The following is a 21635-nucleotide window of genomic DNA, read 5'->3' as shown; positions in this document are numbered from 1 at the left end:
ATTGAGCCTGAATTTTTTTTTCTTCAAGCTAGACTTTAAACTTGACAATTGTTCTCATATTAAAAATTAAACCTTAGGGTTTTCAATGGCCAATTTAGATAAAAAGAATTGAAGTCCCGATGTAAAAGTATTTACCAAGTACAAGCTCTAACTTAGGCTAACAAAAAGTTGGGATCAAATTTATACTTAGATAAAAAAAAAAAAACAAGTTGAAGTTTATTCCAAAATATGATTGAACCCTATTTATATATTAAATTTTAATTTCTATGAGTTTTTACCGTAATATAAAACCACAGTCTAAACATGTTTTCTGTAATTGAAAATTGGTAGAAAACAAAAAATGATGCATTGCCAACTAGAAAGACAAAAGAGAAACGACATGAAAGTGAAGGAAAATCTGGAGAATCCAATATTTCTCTCACACTTTGCATCCATGCAAAACAACATGACAACAATGGAATCAAACCGAAACTAATTTGAAACAAAAGCTGAGGTTTCTCCTTTGCTTTTTGCTTTCTTTTTTTCTTTCAGTTTTTTAATTGGCCAAAGAAAACAAAAGAAAAAGCATGACAGACGTGAGTTGGCGTTAACTTCAACGTTGGGTTTTTAATCATGATACCAAATTTTGATTGCTATAAATAAGGTGGTGGATGAACAAGCTTTTCTTCACATAGAGCTTCTTTCTTGATAAACCCTAATTTCTTTTTAAAAGCTTTTGCTTGTAATTTTAATGGCTACCCTCATTGCTCCTGAGCATAGTTCAGCTGTTGAAGATGCTGAAAAGCTTCAAAAAGCATGTAAAGGTAACTTAAATCTTTCCATATCTGCTATTCACTGTTGTTTTTGCTTTTCATTCGTACAATCATCGTTGTTAAAAGTAGAATTTTTCATTTGTAATCAAAACTTTAGGCATAGGAAATTAAGGTAATGTTTATGAGATGATTTATATTTGATTTAACTCCAGGTAAATTATGAAATGTAATAATAAGTGTAATTATATTAATAAATTTAACAATTAAATCATTAAAATATTAATCATAGAAGATAATACAAAATGATGAAAATTATTTTATTTTATATTGATGTAAGTAAATTCTTTCCATTATAAAATTATTTGTTAATTTACTGACATATTATTAATGTGTCAATATGCCAATAATATGCCAATAATTTGATATCTAAAAACAAAATGAGTTCTCTCGAAAAGAAAAACAAAATAAGTGGTTAAGTATCGGCGGCGATACTTGAAAATTCTTTAGGGATAAAATTAAATTTTAAATATTAATAATTTATATCTTTATAATTTTTAAAAATTAAATAAAAATTTATCATTTTAGAGAATTTAAAATATAATTTTATCTTTACTACTTTTAAATTTTAAATTTTTAAAGAACTTAAATAAATAAGTTTTTTTTATTTTAGGGAGTGTCGTGCCCCTACCAATCCCTAGATACGCCACTATTAAGCATATGAATTTCGCTAACAAGCCTAAGTTGAAATGCCGAGGTTGAGGATATGGGACATTGAGTACTCAAATTCGAATTTTGCTCTATGTAAATTATGAGTGAGCTGAATAATTTGTTGGGTTAATTATTTATGATTTTGGCTCTTTTGCATTACTTTTGTGTTGAGTATTGTAAAATACATATTTAATCATCATTCACAGGTTTAAATTTCATATTTAATAAATGGTTCTATATAGTGGTAATTAATGTATTACATTTTAATAGATAAAAAAGGGTCAAAGTTTACCGGGAGTCCCTAAGTACCATGTAAAGTTCATTTTAATCTCTCTACTAAAAATAATTTTAGATTAATTTTTGTACATTAAAAATTTATTCAAATCATGACATTGTCACACTTTGCCATTAAATTACTGATAATATGAACAAAATATATCATACTAAACTGATTTACCAATGAATCGACCCAACCCATAAAAAAACTCAACCATCGTCTAAAAATTCTATTTATTTTGAACTATCGTGTGCTGAAACAGATCCGGTAAGTTTGTATTTTTTTTCCAGCCACACACAATAGTTTAAAAATACATGAACTTTTTGGGATGGTTGAGTTTTTTATGAGTAAGATCATAGGTAAATCAGTTGGATATGATATATTTTATCCTAATTATTTATGATTTAACGATAATTTTTTAATATACGAAAATTAATTTAAATTAATTTTAAATAAAAATACTAAAATTCAAATTTACATATTCCTATACTTTCACTATAAAAAAAAATGTAATTTAAGGGACCCTAACCCTATATTCAATCAATCAATTTTTCTATGAACTAGCAAAATGGTGACCTACATACGCAAAACAAAATAGTGACTTGGCAAAGTAATTACTCCTAGATTTATATACCAAATAAAGTGATGAAAAATCTTTGTTATTAAACACAAATTTAAATATTTTGGGAAGTTTCCTTATACCCCCATTTTCTAATTGGTAAGTACACTTTCTATTGCCATGCATTATAGTAGCTGCGTGCATATGTCAATTTTTCTATTACCATTAAAAATTCAAGCTGTAAAGTGCATAAAAATAATATATTAATTCAGAAAATTTTGCTAAAAATAAATAAAGAGAAATTCAGAAAAAGCCCATCAATTTTCAGAACAATAGCTTAAAAAAGGGGAATCTAATAAAGCTTTAGGTTATATTAGTTCACCTAACACAAATAAAAGTTCAAGATTTAGCATTAGGAAATCCAGACAACCATTTATTAGGTTAATTAATAGAAAAGAAACTACAGGATCCAATTTTTTTTTTAAAAGATAGATATCAACGAGGTTAAACTTAAAATTATTTATAATTTCATATTTAAATTGAGATCACCACTTAATATCATATAGTATTAGGTGAAATTTTCATAGTAATAATAAAATTATCTAAAATAATAAGAATTAAGTAAGATAGTAAGAATTTTTCCTACCTTAAATAGTGGTCAAGAGTTCAATTTTACCTTAAATATGAAATATAACTTTGAAACTCATTACTAACATTTATCTCTTAATAAATTTACAAAATACGAAAACCTAAACACTAAACTCACTTGGATGGATACTTTGAAAAAAATCATCTAACCCCTAAATAATATTATCTGGTTTCTTATCTTTTACTTTGAACTTATCGCATTATAATTACCCTACACGTATTGGCAGGCTATTTATATTTTCTAGGCGTTAAGTTCAACTATATTATATTTCTTTATATTAAAAATTATATTCACCATCTAAATCCATTATTATTATTTTTAATATTGTATAAATACTTATACATACATGAATAAATACTTGAAATATTTTTTACACATGCATGTATCCAATATTTACACCGGAATTTAGGTAATAAAGTGTTGGAAGAACTTAGGACTATAAATAAGTGTCTCTGGTAGTCTCTATAGATAAGAGAGGAAATTGGTTCAGAAAAGAAAAATGGCCACCATTGATGTTCCTGAGCAGGTTTCAGTTCTTGCAGATGCAGAAGCTCTTAGAAAGGCTTGTAAAGGTTATTATACACAGAATTTTTTATAATCAAAATCTTAGTTACTCCTTTAATTTAACAGTTCAGATTACATTTTGTTAAGCAGTAATCATTACTTATAATCCAACTTCATATTAAAAAAGTAAGTTTTTTTTTTTAAAAACTGTGCAAAGGCAGATTTTTATATTTATAATGAATCATCCATGGAAATACAATTATGAAATTTACATGTTTTTGTTATTGTAACTTTGACAGGATGGGGGACAGATGAGAAGGCAATAATTTCAGTGTTGGGTCACAGAAATGCAGTTCAAAGGAAGCAAATCAGGCTTGCTTATGAAGATCTTTACCAGGAAGATCTCATCAAGCGTCTTGAATCAGAGCTTTCTGGTGATTTCGAGGTTAATTAACAAATGGCACCATCATTACCTTCTTTGTATGTTATAAATGTTTGTATATTCCTTGTTTGATATGATTATTGTGAAATGAATACAGAAAGCAGTGTATCGTTGGATATTGGATCCAGCAGATCGAGATGCTGTGTTAGCTAATGTTGCCATAAAGAAATTAAGCCCTGATCACCATGTGATCGTTGAAATTTCATGCACCAGATCCCCTGAAGAGCTCTTGGCTGTGAGGAGAGCTTATCAGGCTCGATACAAGCATTCCCTGGAAGAAGATGTGGCTGCTCATACCAAGGGAGACACTCGAAAGGCATGTCCTAATTAATCTTTTTTTTGTTCTCTCTCTGTCTCCATATTTATGGTTGATGAAACGTTAGGGAACAAGTTATTGATGTTTAACCGAGATCGGAGCTATTCCGGTGGCCTAAGATCACGTAGAAGTTAGGAAAGCGGTTAAAGGGCATCAGTTTTGGTCTCCAAAGCACGCTCTGATGCTTGGATCTTTCGCGCCCTTGGATCTCCTTGTCTCTAAAGGACCTTAGGCCATCGGAAATTGCTCCAACCTCCATAGACATCACAACAAGTAATCGAGGAGGCCAGAGTGATTCTGGTGGCCTGAGGTCCTCTAGAGACATAAAAGAGCTTAAAGGTTGTCGGAGTTTGGTCCCAGAAGGCAGAAATGCTATCTGATGATCGGGTCTTTGGCACCCTTGGACCTCCTTGTCTCTGGAAGATCTTAGGCCATTAGAATAGCTCGAGCTCGAATCTCCATCAGACATCAAAACAAGTGATTACTGAAAGTTTTTATTGCTGTTTACAGCTCTTGGTTTCCTTAGTGAGCGCATTTAGATACGATGGGGAAGAAATAAATACCAGGGTAGCAAATTCTGAAGCCAAAATTCTCCATGAAGCTGTCAAAGACAAGGAATTCAACCATGAAGAAATTATCAGGATCTTGAGTACAAGAAGCAAGATGCAACTCATGGCGACTTTCAATCGTTACAGAGATGATCATGGCACTACCATTACCAAGGTATCAAACCTGCATTTAACTTAAAAACAAGCTCTACGTTTATGTTTGTTCATCTCAACCTTTGCTTTCCTGTTTCTCCAGAACTTGGAAGGTGATTCAGGTGACGAATTCCTCAAGACATTGCGTGCGACGATTCGATGCCTCAATGACCCGAAAAAGTACTTCGAAAAGGTTAATGTCTTATGATCTTAATACCAATTTTGACAGCTGTTATTCATCCATATAAACTCTCTACATGTTTTCGGCTGTAGGTTTTGCGCAATTCGATCCGGAGGGTCGGAACCGATGAGGATGCACTTACCAGAGTGATTGTTACAAGAGCTGAAAAGGACCTGAAAGATATCAAAGAGCTTTATTACAAGAGAAACAGTGTGTCTCTTGATCAAGCTGTTGCTAAGGACACCTCAGGGGATTACAAGGCATTGCTTCTTACTCTGTTGGGAAAAGAAGATTGAACATCTTTATGTGGCCCATTTTCAGGTTTTAAATTAAGTGTTGTTCTGGTTTGTGATTGGACCTTATTGATATGAGTCACTGTTATCTTCATCCTTTTGTTTTTATGTGGTGTGACATTGTTTGTTTACATTTGGTTTGGTTTTAATGGAGTTGTTATTTTCCAAAGCATCTTCCTTTAAATCTTCCGTGCAATTATTCTTAAAACATGCTTTCCACAAAATATGAAATTCGAATCTTAAGCTATAAATATTAAATGTAGAAGTGAAAGTAAAAATTATTTCGATTCGAAAAAATTTAAATTTTGAGATATTCGATTTTTTTTAGTCAATTTGAATAAATAATTTGAGTTCGATTGGTATTAAAATCTACAATTCAAATAACTCCAATAATTTGAATAATAGATTTGTTTAAATATCCTTTTGATTCCTGTTAATTTTGAAAATGAATAAATTAGTATTTTTAACAAAAATTACAATTTTTAATTTTTTAAAATTTTCATTTTAAATTTAATTACATAAGATTTAATTTATTATTTAACTATTAAGATTTAATTTATTATTTAATAGTTAAATTAATAATTAACAATGAAAAGACTGAACTAATATAACATTAATAATTTAAAAATATAATTAAAATATTTTAACAATTTAAAATGAAGATGATAGCAAGAATGTTGAGGCAATTAACTCAAATATAAATATCTGAAATAATTAAATTTTAAAGCTGACATAAATATTTATACTTTACGTAAGTAATGCCGTTAGTTTACATCGAAAACTCATAGTTAACAACTATATATATTTGAAGTATTTTATGATGTTTCATTTTTATGTCAATTTGTTGATGGGTGGGGTGTGAAGGTTGAGTAAAAATATAGGTTGAGAAAAAAATAAGGTCTATTTAAGAAATGGGCTAGACTTTGGATAAAATTTTTTTATTTGGTCCGGCCCGAATTTGTAAATAAATTGTTATTTTATTGTTATTTTTTATTTTTTATTTTTTCATTGTTTTGTTGTCATTTTATTATTTTATTATTATTATTTTTGTTATTATTGTTTAAATATTATATAACTCTTATTTTATTATTAATTTTATTACTATTTTAAATGTATTTACTTGTTAAATTGTACCTATTTTAGTGTAATTTAAGTATAAATATATTTATTTAATTTATTTCTAATTTATTAAGAAACATTTATTTTAAAGTTTTTAGTATTTTGATGAATTAAATTTTAAAAATATTTTTATATAAAAAATAAAAATTTAATATAAATAGGTTGAATTGAATCTAAATTTTAATATTTTTATGTAAATTAAATTTAAATAAAAATTTAAACTTTTTTCAGAAGTCAGATCTATCAATCAAATCTAAAATTTTGATAGAACGAAACCCGAAACATGTTAACCAAAACTTACACCTCCAATTTCTTCTTGAAAGGTACATTTTTTTCTTGTCCATAATGACAAGTGTCTGCATATGTCAATTTTCTTTCTGTTTATTATTTGATAGAATTCAAGCTATAAGTTAATGTATTTATTTTCAAAATTGGTGATATAGTGTTTTAGATATTTATTTCATGTGAATGCATACATACAAAATCCTTTTTTAGAAAATTTTGTTAAAAATGGTAATGATTATTTCAGAAAAGTGATTTTAGAATTTCTAATTAGTGGAAAGTGATTCCTAATATTATTATTTTTGAGAATTATTTTTACTTAAACATCTTTCGATAAAACGTTGAATTTTTTTTCATATAATTGAAAATTTAAAATATACTATATTTTTATAATTTTTATACCATATATATTCTATTAAAATTCATTAAAATTTATTTAATTTTAAATTTATTTTAAGTTTTATCGAATGAAATTTTAATTTAAACACACATTAAATATTTAAAACATTTGAAATATTTAATACTAAATATGAGATAAATGTACTAATTTACATTTTTAAATAAATATTATTTGAAAAAAGAGTATATTGTGTTTTTTATTTATTTATAATTACATGTGTTCTCATATATTTTATTGTCCAAACTTATCTTATTCAGGATAATGTATTATTCATGCAAAGTCTTCCTAATAATTTTTACTCCAAAAGTCAAACTTGATTCAGATATTTGAGGAAAATATTTACTTTCATTTCTTCTAACCATTTATTGACAAATTATGTGTTTATTAATGAAATTTAAATTTTATTTATTAAATGTAATTTCTTTTGAAATTAATTTATAAATACGTTATTGAAATTAATTTGAGGTTAGTGTATTTGCATTCATGACGTCTTTGATATTCATAAATTTATTTTGTTTGCTCTTAGATTTATATAAAATTTCAATGATATTATTTTTAGATACAAAAAAAACATAAATTAAGCAAAGCATAAACATTAAGACCAACTATATGATGCAAAGTTATATGCAGCGTGTTTAGTTGGGTTAGATCGGATCATCGTTAGTTCACTTGTTTAGATTTGAAGATTCGTTTAAAAAGTGAGAGAGTTTAAATAAAAATATAAGTTGAAAAAATAAATTTAAACAAAAAATAATGTATGTTTTTTAAATGGGTTAGGCCTCGAGCAGAATTTTTTTGACTTGGGCTTGGCTTGATTCGAATCACAAACCTATATCTTTTTATATTTTTAATTTATTAAGAAACATTTATTTTAATATTTTAGTGTATTTTGTTATGTCATATTTTTTATTTTGTTTTTATATAAAAAATTATTATGATCGAGTTGGACTTAGGTTTAATATTTTTAATATGGGTCAAGCTTGGATAAAATTTTAAGTCTATTTTTTGGACTTAAACCTAAAAATTAGACTTAAAATTCTGTATCGATTCAACCCAAACTCGATCTAGATTCATTACTCTAACTCAGGCAGAAATAATGAATTATTGGCGTCACTTTTATATTATTTTTATGTCACGGAAGTCATATTTCTTATATTATGTGTTTTAATTTATTTTTTGTTTGTTATATTTTTCTTTATAAAAAAATTTAATTTTAACTTTAAATTCGGCCATTTTACCCAAAAAGGCCTGTTTCCAAAATTGTTTACGGAAATGGGCCAACTTTTTGATTATTTACTAGAAAGGGCTAAATCCCTCGAAAACGCGTCTACGTCAGCGCGTTCTCAGGTGATGTGTCAGCAAAACGCGTCAAGGAAGCGCTTTGTGCTGACGTGGACAAAACGCTTCCCCAGGGATGTGTTTTGCCCCACACCAACAGCTACTTGTTTTTGACTGTTTGGGCTCCAACGGTCCAAAAAAGAAAAACTATAAAAGGCCCCAATTGCATTTTTTTCACACAAAAGACCTCTCATAATTCTCTTAAAATTCTCTCAAATTTTTTCAAAGCTCTCTTTAATTTTTGCAAAAAAGCTCTGTTTAAAATTTTAGGTTTTTTTAAATTAAAAAATATTCGATCGTGTTAGTAATTTGCTGAGAATTAATTCGTCTCGATAATAAACACATTTCTGTAGATCAAATGACAATGGTAAGTGATAATTTTAATTTTTCAATACTATTTAATATTTTTTTCATTTATGCAATTTTAATTAATTTTTCAATACTATTTAATATTTTTTCATTTATGCGTTTTAATTAATTTTTATTTTATAATTTTTTATAACAATCTGTAGATCGGGTGTTGCAATGCTATATCCATAATATGTCTGGTCCTCCATCGTCGCTGATAGAGAATTACCTGCAGGAAGCGGGTTTTTGGCACGTGGCCACGATAGGCTAGGGGTGCAAGTTGGATCTGAAACTAATTAGTGCGTTGATAGAGAGGTGGAGACCCGAGACGCACACTTTTCATCTTCCATGCAGAGAGTGTACTATCATCCAGAAAGACATGCAATTGCAATTGGGATTGCTGATGGATGGGTACGCAGTCATTGGGTCTGCTCAATCTGCTGATTGGGGAGCCGTATGCTACGAGCTTTTGGGTGCTATTTCAGATAATATTAATGGAGTTCAAATCAAGATGGGCTGGTTACGAGACACATTCCTAGAGCCGGATAATGATTTGACTGAACTAGAAAGAATACGATATGCTCGGTGTAACAACTTAAATTTTAGTGGTGTTGGAAACAATGATTCGAGATCACTAAATCCAATAAAAAAGTTTTGAAATTTAATAAATAAATACATATGAGTCAAGTGTGATGAAAAGAGAATTTTTGGATTAGTGGATTTTGTGATTTAAAAAGAAATTAATAAGTAAATTGGGTCTAAACTGAGGTATCGAGACCTTGAGTTCATAAATTGAGCCATAAATATTTATAAAAATATTTATGGAGTGTTATTGAGTTGATATTAAAATTTTGTTAGAAAATTTTAACGTTTGGATAGTCAATTGGTTAAAAAGGACTAAATTGAAAAAAATGCAAAACTTGTTAAATAATGATTGAAAAACTTAGGTGACTATTAAGAAGGGTTTTAAAAGGAAATTAGACCCAAAATATTTTGTGTAACGCCCCAATTTTCGGGAATCCTGTGAATGTTGGCATAGGTTTAATTATGTTAGTGGGCCTCTAGAAGGCCCAAGCTTAAGATAGAACCCGTAATTTTAGTTAATTTTGTTCCATAAGAAAAGGGAGTGAAATTATGAAATAGGACCTATGTGAAAATGTTTGAAAATGCTATAGGCTAAATTGAAGTGGCCAAATAAATAGGAGTGCAAAATAGGAGGATTTGCATGACAAACCTCCCATTTTACATGAAGTGGCCAGCCATCATGTTGTTGTAGACAAAATGAACACTTGATATCCATAATTTATGGTACAAATTGATACAAATTGATAATAGGTTAGGTAAATGTTTCATGATAATAGGTTAGGTAAATGTTCCATGATAATAGGTTAGGTAAATGTTCCATGATAATGGGTTAGGTAAATGTTTCATGATAATGGGTTAGGTAAATGTTTCATGATAATGGGTTAGGTAAATGTTTCATGATAAGAATTTCATGTCTTTTGTATTAAAGAATTAAATGGATGAAATATGAAGTTTTATTAAAAGAAAAAGGGGTGAAAAGAACAAAGTTTTGTCCATCTTTGTTCATCATAGCTGAAAGTTAGAGAAGAGAAAGAAGAGGAGAAAGCTCTTGAGTATTCGGTCATTAGGATGAGGAAAATTGAAGGTAAGTTCTTGGTACCTTGCTTCTATTTTGAGGTTCATGAGTTCTTCTTGATTCTACCTTAACTCTTGAAGTATATTTTGATTTTTGGTTGTGTTGCGAGCATTTGGTCATGAATTAAAATGAAGGAAATGGTTGTTGTTTCATGTTCTTTTGATGAAAAATGGAAGATATGTGAAGTTGAGCCAAACAAATGAGCATGCATGTGCCTTAGATGCTAAAAGGAAAAATCGGCTAACATGTTGTGCTTTAAAATGATGAAATGGAGATTATGCTTAAGTAAAAATCATAGATATGTGATGATTGATTGGTGATATACATGTTTAAATAACATGCATGCAAGATAGGTGTATGAAAGAGTGATTTGGTAATAAATCTGCTTGGGACAACAACAGTAACGTGACTTTGGAAAATCACCATAAATTGTGGAAGATGAATTAGAAGCTTAATAAATTATGTAATTAAAGATTAATGAGTCTAGTTTCAAATGGAATAAACGAGAACATATTTTGAATTCTGTACAATGAGAAATTTGATTCGTAATGAAGTGTGGTCAGATTAGTCAAACAGTGAAACATGGGAAACTTTGAGAAAAATCTGGTATTGATTGGCTAAACCAAAAATTCTGAAAATTTTATGGATAGAAGATATATGAGTCTATTTTCAAGGAAAATTAATGGCACTTGATTTGGAGTTTCTTAGCTCCAGTTATAAATGATTTAGTGACTGTTGCTCAGGAAGACAGCTTGCAGTGAAATTATGATTATGTGGTAAACATTGACAAAAATTTGTTAATGAGTTGCTTATTGATTTCTTATAAGCTTACTATGATCTGTAAGTGTGGTTGGCCGAATATTGTAAGGGGTTAATACGTAGTTTGTATTTGAATAGTTAGATTAACGTGTTAGTAATCCAATTGTAGGCGGTTCGTGTGTGGATCTCACAAGATATCGTCGCAAAGCAGTGTGTAACTAACACCCTCTTTCTTAGTCTAGATCGGCAAAAGTCGAAAAGTCGAAATGCCGAAAACCGGTATTTTGTAGATTTGCGAAAAGCGAATGCTCGTGAGGTAAATCGATTAATGTTTTTGGTAAGTTACAATGTTTGGACCGCAAAGTGCATGATTTCGTGCCCTCAATATTTTGGGGCTTAATGGGCCAAAATTGGAATAATGGGCCAACGGGCCCAATTCGGTAAGAACCCTCGGTACGTGATTCTGTTAGTACGTGAAAAGTAAGAATATGCATGAAAAACCCTAAAAGTAGCTAAATTACTATAATACCCCTATGTATGAAAAATTACTGTTATACCCCTAGGTGCAAAATTACTGAAATACCCCCAGGGTTAAATTGACCTAAATGCATGTTTGACTGTTGTTATTTACTGCATGCCATGTTGTTATTATCGATGCATGGATGGGATATTGATGGAGGAAGTATTGAAAGTGGCTTGTCCACGTCTTGGAGGCTTTGCCTCAATTCTATCGATAACTGAGCGAGCAAAGGCTCAAGCAATCGTGGAGTGTTAAATGGGTGGGTTGAGCTATTCCCCACATGGAGTGTATGGCTGGTACGGTGGAGTGTAGTGGTTGGTGGGTTGAGTAGTCTCCCAAATGGGCTTGCATATGTTTACCGATGTTGCATGTATTTTGAAATGGGCCTATGGGCCATCATTATTATCTGAATAAGGGCTAAGGCCCGGTTTATTGTAATTTGAAAGGGCTCGCCCAAGACCATTGTTACTGAATGGGCTTAGGCCCAATAGGCTTGAGTTGACTTGGGCTTTGAATGGGTTTTCCTTACACACCGAGTTTCCCCAAACTCACCCCTTTTATTTTATCCACGCAGTAATCCCCAACCATAGTGGGCTTGGAGTCGTGAGGGAATTCGGAGTGGCCACCCGCTCGAAAGTTTGATTTTCTTCGTGAACTGGACATCCTTTTAATTATGTTTGAGGTTTTGGGCTTTTAAATGTAATAAGGCCGCTTATTTATTTTGATGGTTTTTAATATGTATTACTAAGATAAGTATTACTTATTTTAACTGTTGAAATTGGATAGCTTTAGGCGTTTTCAAAAACAAAATTGATTTCAAAATAACACGACAACAAGCAAAGCTTCCAAAGAAAGTATTTTCCAAAATTAATCACTTTTCTTAAAAATGACTTAATCAAATCGGTTTCCTAGAAATATCCATGACGTTAAGGTGTGGCAATGGCGGTATGCATGTCTAGGATTGGATCCGAAGGGAGCCTGGTACTTAAGCAGTTCGATGGACTCACCACCTCTTTTCCGGTTTCCTACCTGGTGCACAGCTTCCATTCACTTTAACCCTTAATGAATTAATCTTTTGAACATCAAGTATGATTTTCTAGACTTAGAATGGAAATTTTTTTTTTACGTTTTTGATGTGGCATGCCGGATCCGACCATAACTTCTGGGCCGGGTTTGGGGTGCTATATTTAGTGGTATCAGAGCCTAGGTTGCAACAACTCGGCTGTGGAATGGGTTTATAAAAACAAAGATTTTCGAAAACGAAAATTTTATAAAGAATGCGAAAAACTTGATTTTCAAAATTTAGATCTTTAGAAGGTGGCATTCCGAATCCCCGGCTCAAGTCTGTAAGTATTCTGAATTTTTCTGAATATTTTCCTGAATTATCTGTCTGTACTGAAATCCTACTAGAATAGTCTAGATAGGATGATTCTGAACATAGGAAAATCTGATAAGAGACTGAAACTGTAGCTAGACTTTGATTCTGCGAAAACAAACTCTGAACTACTGTCTGATTCATAAAACATCTGTAATAAACACTGGAGTATTAATTGATGCATAAAAAAATTCGTAATCAAGATAATACGATATGAGTACAAGAGGCCGTGGACGGGGCCGAGAAAGTGTTCGAGCGAGATCTTCATCTTCGAGACATATGCCGGAGGTGGACGCACCGGTACCACTGGCAATAGAGGTAGAGTCTCATGACCGTGGTGCCGGGGATGATACCCTGTCACCGGCAATGCTTTGTGTTCTGGAAAGGGTTGCCGGAGTAAGTTCGGGCAACGAAATTTAGGGATCTATTTCTGAATGACTTCGGGACCAACGGAGCGGAGATCTTTAGGGGTGCGTCTGGTATAGCCCCAAATGTGGCGGAATATTGGTTAGAGGCCACGAACGGATTATGGACAACTTGGACCGCTCGAGGAGATTGTGAGTGGGTATCTGTACTAAGTTCCTTGGGTCACTTTCGGTTAGGGTAGACAAACTGTATAGGAATGTACCCTTAGAAACTCAAGGTAAGATTTTCCCTGGAGATCTGATGGAGTTACCATTCGGAGAGTTTGATCTCATTTTGGGAATGGATTGGCTTGTTAAGCATAAGGCGACTCCGGATTGTGCTGCTAAATGAAAGGTGTTAAGGACCACAAAGGATGAGGAGGTTATGGTGATAGGTGAGCGAAGGGATTATTTGTCCAATGTGGTGTCGGCATTAAGAGCCGAAAAGTGAATTCAGAAAGGTTGTGAGGTCTATTTGGCATTTGTAAGTCAGTCAGAAGAGGAGGGACTGACAGTGGATAAGGTTAGGACCGTAAAGGAGTTCCAAGATGTTTTTCCGGAGGAGCTTTCAGGATTACCTCCGAATCGAGAAGTTGAGTTTGGAATAGACTTGTTGCCTAGAATGGCACCTGTGTCTATCACACCGTATAGGATGGCACCGAAGGAGTTAGTAGAGTTAAATGCTCAAATTCAAGAGTTGTTGGATAGGGACTTCATTAGGCCAAGCGTGTCTCCATGGGGAGCACCGGTGCTATTCGTGAAAAAGAAGGATGGTACGATGCAGATGTGCATTGATTATCGCCAGTTGAACAAACTGACGATTAAGAATAAGTATCCACTGCCAAGGATTGACGATCTATTCGACCAGCTTAGAGGAGCTTCTGTATTTTTCAAGATCGACCTTCGATCTGGATATCATCAGTTAAGGGTCAAGGAGGCAGATATCCAAAAGACGACATTCAGAACTCGGTATGGTCATTTTCTGGTTATGCCATATGGACTAACGAACGCTCCTGCAGCGTTTATGGATCTGATGAATCATGTGTTCCAACCATTTTTAGATCAATTCGTAGTCGTCTTTATTGACGATATCCTGGTATATTCTGAAACTAAAACGAAACATGATGAGCATCTCCGTATAGTGGTGTAAGTATTAAAGGAGAAGGAACTCTTTGTGAAGTTCAGCAAGTGTGAATTTTGGTTGAGGGAGGTAACTTTCTTAGGACATGTGGTCTCTGCTGAGGGGATTAAAGTGGACCCTCGGAAAATTGAAGCGATTTTGGAATGGAAGCCGCTTAGGTCAATGTCGGAAATACGGAGTTTCCTAGGACTGGCAGGATACTACAGAAGGTTTGTAGAAGGTTTTTCTGTGATGGCAGAACCTCTGACAAAACTCATAAGGAAAGGAGTACCGTTTGTATAGACTAAGAAGCGAAGAAGCTTTTGAGAAGTTGAAGAAAGTTACATTGAAGCACTTGTGTTAATTTAGCCGGAGTCTGGGAATGATTTTACTGTGTACAGTGACGCATCACATGTGGGTTTGGGCTGCGTGTTAATGTAAGAGGGTAAGGTGGTTGCATATGCATCACGATAGCTTAAGCCTCATGAGGGAAACTATTCGACTCATGATTTAGAGTTGGCAGCAGTGATATTTGCACTTAAGATTTGGAGACATTACTTGTACGGAGAAAGGTGTATTATATACACTAACCATAAGAGTCTTAAGTATTTGTTGACTCAGAAGGAGCTGAACCTTAGGCAAATGAGATGGATTGAGTTGCTTAAGGATTATGACTGTTCGATCGAGTATCACCTGAGCAAGGCTAATGTGGTAGCTGATGCTCTAAGTCGTAGAATCAGATCGATCCGAGAGCAATGTTTGCTCGTCTGAGTCTCAGATGATGATGGAAGTCTGCTGGTGAGTTGCAAGTGAGGCCAACTTGGGTGGATCAGATTAAGGAAAAGTAGTTGAACGATGAGTTTTTGGTCGCTCGTTTTCAACAAGTTAAGGGAAACTTCGAGTTTGGGAGCGGAAGAGACGATGCAACAACAATACCCTCATCTGTTTGGATTAGGTAAATTTCGAGGACGAAATTTCTTTAAGGAGGGTAGAGTTGTAACGCCTAATTTTCGGGAATCTCGTGAATGTTGGCATAGGTTTAATTATGTTAGTGGGCCTCTAGAAGGCCCAAGCTTAAGATAGAACCCGGTAATTTTAGTTAATTTTTGTTCCATAAGAAAAAGGGAGTGAAATTATGAAATAGGACCTATGTGAAAATGTTTGAAAATGCTATAGGCTAAATTGAAGTGGCCAAATAAATAGGAGTGCAAAATAGGAGGATTTGCATGACAAACCTCCCATTTTACATGAAGTGGCCAGCCATCATGTTGTTGTAGACAAAATGAACACTTGATATCCATAATTTATGGTACAAATTGATACAAATTGATAATAGGTTAGGTAAATGTTTCATGATAATAGGTTAGGTAAATGTTCCATGATAATAGGTTAGGTAAATGTTCCATGATAATGGGTTAGGTAAATGTTTCATGATAATGGGTTAGGTAAATGTTTCATGATAATGGGTTAGGTAAATGTTTCATGATAAGAATTTCATGTCTTTTGTATTAAAGAATTAAATGGATGAAATATGAAGTTTTATCAAAAGAAAAAGGGGTGAAAAGAACAAAGTTTTGTCCATCTTTATTCATCATAGCTGAAAGATAGAGAAGAGAAAGAAGAGGAGAAAGCTCTTGAGTATTCGGTCATTAAGATGAGGAAAATTGAAGGTAAGTTCTTGGTACCTTGCTTCTATTTTGAGGTTCATGAGTTCTTCTTGATTCTACCTTAACTCTTGAAGTATATTTTGATTTTTGGTTGTGTTGCGAGCATTTGGTCATGACTTAAAATGAAGGAAATGGTTGTTGTTTCATGTTCTTTTGATGAAAAATGGAAGATATGTGAAGTTGAGCCAAACAAATGAGCATGCATGTGCCTTAGATGCTAAAGGGAAAAATCGGCTAACATGTTGTGCTTTAAAATGATGAAATGGAGATTATGCTTAAGTAAAAATCATAGATATGTGATGATTGATTGGTGATATACATGTTTAAATAACATGCATGCAAGATAGGTGTATGAAAGAGTGATTTGGTAATAAATCTGCTTGGGACAGCAGCAGTAACGTGACTTTGAAAAATCACCATAAATTGTGGAAGATGAATTAGAAGCTTAATAAATTATGTAATTAAAGATTAATGAGTTTAGTTTCAAATGGAATAAACGAGAACATATTTTGAATTCTGTACAATGAGAAATTTGATTCGTAATGAAGTGTGGTCAGATTAGTCAAACAGTGAAACATTGGAAACTTTGAGAAAAATCTGGTATTGATTGGCTAAACCAAAAATTCTGAAAATTTTATGGATAGAAGATATATGAGTCTATTTTCAAGGAAAATTAACGGCACTTGATTTGGAGTTTCTTAGCTCCAGTTATAAATGATTTAGTGACTGTTGCTCAGGAAGACAGCTTGCAGTGAAATTATGATTATGTGGTAAACATTGACAAAAATTTGTTAATGAGTTGCTTATTGATTTCTTATAAGCTTACTATGATTTGTAGGTGTGGTTGGCCGAATATTGTAAGGGGTTAATACGTAGTTTGTATTTGAATAGTTAGATTAACGTGTTAGTAATCCAATTGTAGGCGGTTCGTGTGTGGATCTCGTCAAGATATCGTCGCAAATGTGTGTAACTAACACCCTCTTTCTTAGTCTAGATCGGCAAAAGTCGAAAAGCTGAAATGCCGAAAATCGGTATTTTGTAGATTTGCGAGTGTGCGAATGCTCGTGAGGTAAATCGATTAATGTTTTTGGTAAGTTACAATGTTTGGACTGCAAAGTGCATGATTTCTGTGCCCTCAATATTTTTGGGCTTAATGGGCCAAAATTGGAATGATGAGCCAACGGGCCCAATTCGGTAAGAACCCTCGGTACGTGATTCTATTAGTACGTGAAAAGTAAGAATATGTATGAAAAACCCTGAAAGTAGCTAAATTACTATAATACCCCTATGTATGGAAAATTACTGTTATACCCCTAGGTGCAAAATTACCGAAATACCCCTAGGGTTAAATTGACCTAAATGCATGTTTGATCGATGTTATTTATCGCATGCCATGTTGTTATTATCTCGATGCATGGGACTGGGATATTGACGAGGAAGTCTTGAAAGTGGCTTGTCCACGTCTTGGAGGCTTTGCCTCAATTTATCGATAATCGAAAGCAGCAAAGGCCGCAAGAATGGAGTGTTAAATGAGTGGGTTGAGCTATTCCCACATGGAGTGTATGGCTGGTACGGGTGGAGTGTAGTGGTTAGTGGGTTGAGTAGTCTCCCCAAATGGGCTTGCATATGTTTACTTGATGTTGCATGTATTTTGAAATGGGCCTATGGGCCATCATCATTATCTGAATAAGGGCTAAGGCCCGGTTATTGTAATTTGAAAAGGGTTCGCCCAAGACCATCTTTGTTCTGAATGGGCTTAGGCCCAATAGGCTTGAGCTGACTTGGGCTTTGAATGGGTTTTCCTTACACACTAAGTTTCCCAAACTCACCCTTTTATTTTTATCCACGCAGTAATCCCCAACCATAGTGGGCTTGGAGTCGTGAGGGAATTCGGAGTGGCCACCCGCTCAAAGTTTGATTTTCTTCGGTGAACTGGACATCCTTTTAATTATGTTTGAGGTTTTGGGCTTTTAAATGTAATAAGGCCGCTTATTTATTTTTGATGGTTTTAATATGTATTACTAAGATAGGTATTACTTATTTTAACTGTTGAAATTGGATAGCTTTAGGGCGCGTTTTCAAAAACAAAATTGATTTCAAAATAACACGACAACAAACAAAGCTTCCGCAATGAAAGTATTTTCCAAAATTAATCACTTTTCTTAAAAATGACTTAATCAAATCGGTTTCCTAGAAATATCCATGACGTTAAGGTGTGGCAATGGCGGTATGCATGTCTAGGATTGGATCCGAAGGGAGCTTGGTACTTAAGCAGTTCGATGGACTCACCACCTCTTTTTCGGTTTCCTACCTGGTGCACAGCTTCCATTCACTTTAGCCCTTAATGAATTAATCTTTTGAACATCAAGTACGCTTTTCTAGACTTAGAATGGAAATTTTTTTTTTACGTTTTTGATGTGGCATGCCGGATCTGGCCATAACTTCTGGGCCGGGTTTGGGGTGCTACATTTTGGGCTGGACGGCAAGGGGCATGAAATCAACAGGAAAATTGGTGAATTAAGGGCAAAATTTAAATATTACAAAATTTACTTAATAAAGCTAGGACTAAAATGGAATTATCTAGATTTCTTTTTACTTTTCTGCATTCTCATAAAAAAAAAACACCATAGAAGGGTTTTCTTAATTTGGTTTTTCATATTTTTACTGCAAGTAAGTTCAATTCTTGATTATTTCTTGAAATTTTTGTGTTTTTGTGACTTTTACAACTAGGTCCACTTGTTGAATTCATTAGTTTTTGATCCTATGAAAGAAATTGAAAGTTTCTATGAATATCTGTTGGAAGTATATGATTATTTAGCATGGAATTAGAGCTTTACATTGTTTATATGCTGATTTTATTGAAAGAATTGAATAGAAAGTGAATGTTTGAGACCTACTTGTAAAAGAGTTTGAAGTTAGGGTTTTATGTGAAAATTATGAATTTCAATAGTTTTGAAATAACTTTTAATTTCTAGGTAAATTATTAATTGGGAAAAAATTATCTTAATTGAGGGGTTAATTGAGTAAGGACTGAATTGTATGAACTGTGAAATTTGGGGCAAAATCGAAATCAACATTTGCACTAAAATAGTTTTGGACAGTAGTAGTAGTCTAACTTTGAAAAATCACCAAAAATTTTAGAAATCGAATTAGAGAATGAATAAAATATGAATTAAATCTTATTGAGTCTAGTTTCTTATAAAAGAAACGGTGAAAGCAATGGAATTGTAAATCATGAAATATATTAAATTTTGTGAGATAAGGTCAGAATGATTTCGGATTCTCCTGTTCTGACTTTTGAAAATCATAAAAAATTGGAGAAAAATAATTAGAAGCTTAAATTTATATTTTTAAAATTCTTAATGAGTCTACTTTCAAGAGAAATAAACAAGAACATTATCTGAATCTTGTACGAGGAGATAATTAGTTTTTAGTGAAGAAGAGTTGGAACTGTTAGATAGCAGAATAGGGGTAACTTTAAAGAATAAACTGTACTTATTGGCTAAACCAAAAATTCTTAAAATTTTATGGTAATAAGATATATGAGTCTAGTTTCAGGAAAAATTAGCAGATCCTAATTTGGAGTTCTTTATCTCAAAATAAAAATAATTTAGTAACTATGACACGGATGGACAGCATTGAATATACATAATTAAATAGTGAAATTATAGATAATGTTACTTATAAGCGGGTTATAAACATTAAGGATGTGAAATATAATGAAGGTGAATTCACTACTGATAAGTGAATGATTTTAAAATGATATATCGAGAATCCGAAGCAAATCGAGGAAAAGAGAAAGTAGTTGATTAGTCTCTGAATTTTCACAAATTTTGCAAATCGACCCAGGTAAGTTCATATGGTTAAACTTTCATAACTATTTGCTAAACTAAGAATGGTTAAATGTATTATTTTATATATATTTGTTATTGAATCATGAATATTGTAATAACATGAAAGTCGAAACAAAAGTTCAAATTTAGCAGAACGCAGAATTGAATACTATTGTTCAGTGAATAGTGACGAATTGATGGATGAAACCATGATTATATCATGGCAAAGTGCAAGTGTTCAAGTGTAAGACCATAGCTAAGCTATGGCAATGTGAAAAAGTGTTCAAGTGAAAAATGTGAAAGTGCAAGTCCATAGTTGAACTATGACAAAGTGATAAAGTGTGCCAAACATGGCAAAGTGATAAAGTGTGCCAAATATGGCAAAGTGAAATGTGACAATAAGTGAACAATGTATTCAAATCCGTAAGACGTTCTCTAATTTGACAAGTGTTGGTAAGTGATACTTGAAGCTAAATGATGGAATATGATTGGATATTTGATGTTTTAAAATTGAGCGATATTTGATGTTGTAAAATTGAGCTCAATGAAATAAATTCATCATGTGAAATTATGGTTGACAGGTGAACTTAGTAATTGTGTATATTGTATAAATGTATGAATGTTTGGTAAGATTTATGTTTTATGCCAATGAACTTAGTAAGCTTCTATAAGCTTACTTGAGTGTATTCAATGTGTCTTGTATATTGACGTGAAAATATACAGAGGATCAGATCAACACTGAGGATCACACTATCCAAATTATCTCTGGTAGCTTTTGTAAATTTTTCTTTTTAATTTATATGGCATGTATATGGTTTGATGATTATATAAATGCTAAGACTTGTTTAATGAATATGTATTAAAGTAAAGAGTGATGAATATGCTAAATGGTATAATTATAATAAAAGTATGATTTGGTATCAAATTGGTTGAATTAGATTGGCTGGTTTGGATTGGTTTCAATTTTAAAAATTGCAGGGAAGGTTGAATATTTATAAAGGGGTTATATTGAGCTTATAAAAAAAATTTGGGATTTTGCGAAAAATTTCCTATGGTTTTGGTTTAATTTCGGTTTCGTCCCGAAGTATGTTTTGGACTTTGGAGGCCTATCTAAAGGACGTTATGACATATTTCGGTAAATGAACAGTATTTAATTCGTAATAACGAAAAATTAATTCGGTAAATTCCGGTGATACCTCGTACCCTATTTCGACGACGAATACGGCTAAGGGGTGTTTCATTTCGAGGCATACATTCTTGAGATGATTGAAGGTTATTTGATGTCGAGCTTGTCACGAAACCTCATACATCTAAGATCGCTGCTGAAACTCGTTGATTTTAGAGCAGCTGGTGAATTTAGTTGGGGGTCTGCTGTGTTAGCAACATCGTATAAGGACATGTGCAGGGCGACGCAATTGAATAAAGCCA

General features: G+C 32.5%; 1 protein-coding gene across 2 annotated transcripts; it reads left to right on the top strand.

Moving 5' to 3' along the window:
* Nucleotides 1-669: 669 nt before the first annotated feature.
* Nucleotides 670-5551, top strand: LOC108489755 (annexin-like protein RJ4). Of its 2 annotated transcripts, none has more exons than XM_017794485.2 (6): nt 670-803; nt 3749-3894; nt 3989-4207; nt 4718-4930; nt 5012-5101; nt 5182-5551. In XM_017794485.2, exons 1-6 carry the CDS (start codon nt 731-733, stop codon nt 5383-5385), a joined length of 945 nt encoding a protein of 314 aa, XP_017649974.1. In that variant the 5' UTR covers nt 670-730; the 3' UTR covers nt 5386-5551. The 2 variants fall into 2 exon arrangements, with proteins under 2 accessions (XP_017649974.1, XP_017649975.1); XM_017794486.2 differs by lacking the exon at nt 670-803 and adding an exon at nt 1428-3517.
* The last annotated feature ends 16084 nt before the right edge of the window (nt 5552-21635 follow it).

This window comes from Gossypium arboreum, chromosome 10 (genome assembly GCF_025698485.1).
Source record: "Gossypium arboreum isolate Shixiya-1 chromosome 10, ASM2569848v2, whole genome shotgun sequence".
NCBI lineage: Eukaryota > Viridiplantae > Streptophyta > Magnoliopsida > Malvales > Malvaceae > Gossypium > Gossypium arboreum.
The sequence above is the reverse complement of the archived record's forward strand: the minus strand, read 5'-3'. Positions and strand labels throughout refer to the sequence as shown.